The sequence below is a fragment of the Mobula birostris genome, chromosome 5 (assembly GCF_030028105.1).
Source record: "Mobula birostris isolate sMobBir1 chromosome 5, sMobBir1.hap1, whole genome shotgun sequence".
Lineage (NCBI taxonomy): Eukaryota > Metazoa > Chordata > Chondrichthyes > Myliobatiformes > Myliobatidae > Mobula > Mobula birostris.
In genome coordinates this window covers 13,328,916-13,334,915 of record NC_092374.1, presented here as the reverse complement: position 1 = coordinate 13,334,915, position 6,000 = coordinate 13,328,916, and the positions used below count along the sequence as shown (strand labels likewise).

The window sequence follows — 6,000 nt, the reverse complement described above, 5'->3', positions numbered from 1 at the left end:
CCGGCTCTGTGTTCTGTGTACCTGTCCATGGTAGGAAGTACCTGCTCTCCCAAGACCGAGGCTCTGTTTTTCCATGTTCCTCCTCTCCCCAGTCTATGTCATGTCCATGCCTGGTTCTGGGGTCCGAGCCCGGGTCAAGACCCAGGTACTGGGTCCTTGCCCAGTCCCTGGCTCGGAGTCCATACTGTAGCCTCTTCATGTCTCCTGTAGTTCTGGGAGCCAATTCCGAGTCCAAACCCAGCCAAGTCGTAGTCCTGAGTCCTTATCCTGTTCGCTATTCCTGCTTCTGTCTTGCTCTCCTGGTATCGTACAATAAACTAAACCTAAGTAACCTCACAAGATGTGTCTTGCATTTGGGTCCACCCTTGCTCCCAATGTCCCGCCATTGTGACAGTAACTGGGGCCTGAATACCCACACTCGACGATGCTTCTTCCCCCTGTCATCAGAATCCTGAACATTACCTCTTTATTCTTTATTTTGCAGTTTTAATTCATTTTTGTAATTTATATTTTTAAACTGTACTTCTACCGTAAAATAACAAATTTCCTGTCATATAAGTTTGTGATCTGATTCTGTGCTGCTATTGCAAACACCTAACTTTCATGACATTTATACAATGGGCGTGTAACGATAAGCTTAAACTTATAAGCATACCCAATCAAAATAGACAAAAAAAGAAACATAACAAATTACATAAAACAATATTCCCTAATTTGTAAGAACAGTGCGCAGCAATTGAACCCTTTAGGGCTTCCTCACCCCTGACCCTTATCGTTGTGCCCGTTACTAACGACGGTTGCCAGGGAGAAGGACAATCCCGCCTGGCGAGGAACGACCTAGCTCGCTGACAGCCCGAGGGGCGGTGGATTGACTGTAGGAATGTCCAATCACAATGCAAAGCCCTATCGCCTCAGCCAATCGGAGAACGTTTCCGCCAGCAGGTTCGGTTGAGAAGGCGTCGGCAGCGAGAGTGAGTCAACGTTCGCGGCAGGCAGCTCGATGGTGAGTGGGATCGTGATGGTGTTACTGGTGCGTTATAGCATGGCGAAGACTGCAGCCTCTTTGCACCCGTGTCATCTCCAAATTTGTTGTTAGTTTCTTTATGAGCATTTACACGTCCTCTATTCCTCATAATTATTTTAAAGCAGATTGTTGGAGCAATGCATTTATTGATAGGCCGCACCTAGTAGTTGAACAGAGCAACAGATCATCAGCATTGTTCGTGGATTAGTTATTGATTATTAATATATCTGTCAATGTGTATATTTGGCAAGGGATTTAAATTCAAATTTCAGTTTTCATTTTAATTTCCCCATTAAAATTTGCGTCTTCCAAGGTGGGTAGAGGGGTTGGTTGTACGAATGTCTTCTGAAGCTTCATAGAGCTTGATTGGAAGCGAACTAAAATGCATATTCGGGGTTTAGTAGTAGTTAAATAGAGGGGATGGCAGCTAGAGCTGAGTCAGGGACTTGTACATGAAACTCAATATTGAAGTTAGAGAATTTAATTTTTGGTAATTTAAATAAATCCAGATTGTAGTCATGCCCGTCTCTTTGACAGTAACCTTGAAGCAGGTCAGTTGTCATAAAATAACCATCTGTCTGGTTCATTATCTCCAGGAGAAGAAATCTGTTCTTAATTGGTCTGGCTTGTGTATGAATCGAAACCCATGAGTAACTCTTCACTGCTTCCCTGGTTAGGGAATGGGTTATAAATGCTGGTTTTGCTAGAGACATTCACATGCTGTGAGTGAATACAGTTTCTTTACTAGTAGTTGTGGAAACGTTGGTTTTGTAACTAAGGAAATATGTTTTTTGTTGTTAATTGTGAAGACAGTGTCTCCTTTTACCTTTCACCAATGTACTGAAGATTAAAGCTCCATCAGAAAAATAAAAGAAGCCACACTCTAAACTATTTGATTTTTTTTGGAATTAGCTATTATGTACAGAATGCAAGCAGCTGCTGATTTTGTGCTTTTTTCTGAAGAGGTTCTAGTTCATTGCCACTCTTTCATTGTACAGTAACCTTTTTGTTTTGTTCCTCACAGTATTTGTGTAGTACCCTTTGGCAGGTACATTGCATTTTAATAACATGTGCCACTTTGAATTCTTTTACTTCGCTAAATGCATTAAGCTAATTTAAACATTTCAAGATTTGAAGCATCCTCTGTAAGCTCTCCTTTTAAGCCTTTTTTTCCTCAATTAATTTCCTGGAATGTGGTCATTGATTGTAAGGCCAGCATCTGCAGAATTACTGTTGAGAAGATGAGTTGCTGTCTTTTGTGAAGGCAGGGGGATTGCTGTTGTGCAGACTTTAAGGATTTAGACCAGTGACAATGGAGAAATGGCTATTGTGTGGTTAACAGTTGGTGATGTATCAATGTATCTATTTCAGGAGTTCAAAGTAAATTTATCATCAAAGTACCATCTGATGCAGTTATTTAGTTGATGTGCTTTTGATATGGATGCAAATGTGAAACCAAACACGTGTTATTACAGTAATGTGCAAAAGTCTTTGGCACATGTATATAGCTTCGATGCCCAAGATTTTTGCACAGTACTGTATATTTTGTCTTTACAGTTACCAAATAACATTTAATACTACTGAGCTAATATAAAGCTATGTACTCTTTTATTGTCTGTTTCCCAAGGATCTTCCTATTTTAACCAATAGACAGTACCGTGCAAAAGTCTTATTCACCCTAGCTTTATATATATATATAAGACTTTTTCCCAGTCCTGAAAGTACATAGTTTTCTTTAAACTTAAGACCACTATGACCACTAAAACCAGTTAAGACCACTAAAACTTACCAGGCACCACAGAAGCCTAGTAGTGGTTAGTATGATGCTATTACAGCTCAGGATGTTCTGGAGTTTGGAGTTCAATTCCATTGCTGTTCTGTAAGGAGTCTCTATGTCCTCCCCATAGAATGCATGGGTTTTCCCTGGGTCCTCTGGTTTCCTGCCACAGTCCAAAGACATACCGGGTAGGTTAATTGGTCATTGTAAATTGTCCTCTGATTAGGTTAGGGTTAATAGGATTTGGCAGGGGTTGCTGGGGCGGCCTGGCTTGAAGGACTGTGCTGTATCTCTAAATATTCTGCAGATAATGGAAATCCAAGGCAACATGCACAAAATGCTGGAGGAACTCAACGAATCTTGAATATTCTGCTTTTCTTATTTTCTGCATTTATAAACTTTGCTGACAATGTGTTGCTTCTGTGTTGCACAGTCTGAAGCAGGTCTGCACAGAGTTTGCTGTATTATCCATCTCACTAAATCTTTTGGTGCAGCACTTTGTAGGAATGTTTTGATATTTGCAGGGAAGTCCCTTGCACAGTGAAATACACTGGAGGAAAATGTAAAGGAAAGCCTTGCATTTAAAGTTGCCCAGCAAATTTCCAACCTCCACACCCTCTGTGAGAAACACCTTCAGCACCAGAGAGAGTTCTACCACATCTGCATAGACTTCAAGAAGATGTTTGACAGAGTCTGGCATGATGCCTTATGGACCACCATGAAGAAATTCAACACAGGGCAGAAGCTGATTCATACAATTCATTAGCTTTACGCCAAGGCAACCAGTGCAGTGCTCGCTCAGGGCACCATCGGGGAGTGCTTCCATACCTCTGTAGGAGTCCGTCAGGGCTGCCTCCTCTCCCCCACTCTCCAACGTCTTCCTGGAATGAATCATGAGTGTTGCCCTTGAAGATCATGTGGGCACAGCATTAGAGGGAGGAACATCATAAACCTAAGATTTGCTGACGACGTTGATGGACTTGCAGGAAAAGAGAACGAACTGGCCAACCTGGTCAGCCATCTTGACAGAACCTCCACAAAGTTTGGAATGGAAAGAAGTGCCCAGAAAACCAAGCTCATGGCAAATGCCAACAGTGCCATCACAACAGACATCTCAGTCCACGGTCAGAAACTTGAGACAGTGCAGCAGTTCAAATATCTGAGGGCAATCATCAGTGATGAAGGATCAAGACCATAAGTTCTGGCTAGAACCGCACAGACAATGACTGCACTATCCAAACTCGAGAATATCAAGACAACATCACCATGAAGTACAAGATCAGACTCCTGCGTGCATTGGTAGTCTCCATCTCCTTATACGCATGTGAGACATGGACCCTCACAGCAGAGCTACAGAGGAAGATACAGGCATTGGAAATGAGATGCTATTGCAACATTTTGAGCATCTCATACTTGGACCACATCACGAATGAGCAGATCCCCAAGACTATCTAGCACCACATTGGCCCCCATGAAGACTTTCTCATAATGGTGAAGAAAAGAAAGCTGAGATGTTACAGCCATGTAACAAGATCCAGTGGCCTTGTAAAGACCATTCCACAAGGAATTGTGGAGGGGAAGGGAAGGAGAGGTAGACAGAGGGAATGATGGATGGACAACATTAAAGAATGGATAGGGAAAACATTTGCGGTTACCCAGGCTCTGGCACACAACCACGACAGATGGAATAGACTGGTGCAAAGCTTGTCATGATGGCACCCCGACAACTCCACCAGGAGTTTAGGGCGCAAGGCAAGGCAAGCTTACTCAGGATAACACCAGTGCTGTTTTGTGTTTTGGAATAGTGCCATGAATCTATTCGACTGACCTGATGTAGAGGAAGAAAGAGTCAACCTTTCAGCAGAAACCCTTCATCAGAATGTTTTGGCCTGAAATGTTGAATGTGTCTTCTTCATAGGTGCTGCCTGACATGCTGAATTCCTCCAGCATTTGTGTGTGATACTCTCATTTCAAGGATAATACCTTTGTGCAGCATGTCCAGTATTGGGCCAAACTGATTGTCAAGTCATTTCTTGGGACTTAAATCTGTGAACAGTGACTAGGGATTGCGTAAGTGAGTCTCAGCTGATGATCAGGTGTTGATAGTGAACCTGTGGTCAGGTTGTTTTTTTTCCAGAATTGACCATTATGAGAGTGTATGAATTAATTTATGAATTCTTTTTTTTATATATACAATACTCTTAATATTTCTGATTCAGTCACCAGGTCAAAGAAAGGAATGCTGAAGGTACTTGTGTTTTTGATCAGTGTGAGCATGCGGATTGTTTATACTGAGCACAATGAATAAATATACCAAAGTGAACAAAATTGGAGAAGGATCTTTTGGGAAAGCTATTCTTGTGACTTCAAAAGAAGATGGCAGACAATATGTTATCAAAGAAATCAATATCTCCAGGGTAAGATGATCTTGCAGTCTCTATAGATGCCACTCAACTATGATCGGCCTAACCAATACATATTGAAGGACTTGTTTTGATTCTCTTTGGTCTACAGATGTCTAACAAAGAGAGGGAAGAGTCAAGAAGAGAAGTTGCTGTTCTGGCCAATATGAAGCATCCAAATATTGTACAGTACAAGGAATCATTTGAAGGTTCGAAATAAGTCTGAGATGACTTAAGAGTTTAAAGATTTTATTTACCACGGGGAATTGTAGACTTAGTGGTCTTGAGACCATTTCTGATCCAGATTTCTCAAATGTATTTGGGACTGCACCTTTGTTTGGCACTTGAATTGTTGAAATGAGAGAATTTTCTCAGTGAAAAAGATTTGAATTGAAATAAGGAAACTGCATTTGCATTTATGTATCAGTAATTTGCTAAATATAGTATTTTAAATAAACATAGGTGATATTTGATGATTAAAAGAAATTTCTTGTGATTCAGCTGTTAAAGCAATCTCTTTCTAATTTTAAGTGGCTTTGCTGCATAATACTATCAAGGGAGAGATATTAGCACAAGAGTTGCAGCTGGTTGTCACCTTTTCAGATCATGGGCTTTCTAATGTGATCCTAGTAGTTTGCTCACAATCCCTGAATGGGGGTAAGAAACAGGGCACATGGCTGTAAGGCAAAGGCTGCAGAATAAATCGTTCATTGCAAAGATAGCTGTGTGAGCAAATGCATTCAGTGATCTGTGGTGGTACGTTTTACAGGTCAATGCAGGGTGTAGAGTAATGCAGA

The 6,000-nt window shown here is 41.3% G+C and overlaps 1 protein-coding gene across 4 annotated transcripts in view; it reads left to right on the top strand.

The window, feature by feature from the left end:
• The first annotated feature begins 961 nt into the window (after window positions 1-961).
• nek1 (NIMA-related kinase 1) overlaps window positions 962-6,000 on the top strand; it is a 148,880-nt gene continuing 143,841 nt past the window's right edge. For 2 of the 4 annotated variants that reach the window (XM_072257636.1, XM_072257633.1), the window contains exons 1-3: window positions 962-1,003; window positions 5,021-5,218; window positions 5,316-5,412. In XM_072257636.1, the coding sequence (XP_072113737.1) occupies window positions 5,102-5,218; window positions 5,316-5,412 (214 nt within the window). In that variant the 5' untranslated portion in view covers window positions 962-1,003; window positions 5,021-5,101. Of the gene's footprint in view, window positions 1,031-1,068; window positions 1,092-5,020; window positions 5,219-5,315; window positions 5,413-6,000 lie in introns of those variants that run through there. The other 2 variants (XM_072257634.1, XM_072257635.1) reach the window with 2 other exon arrangements.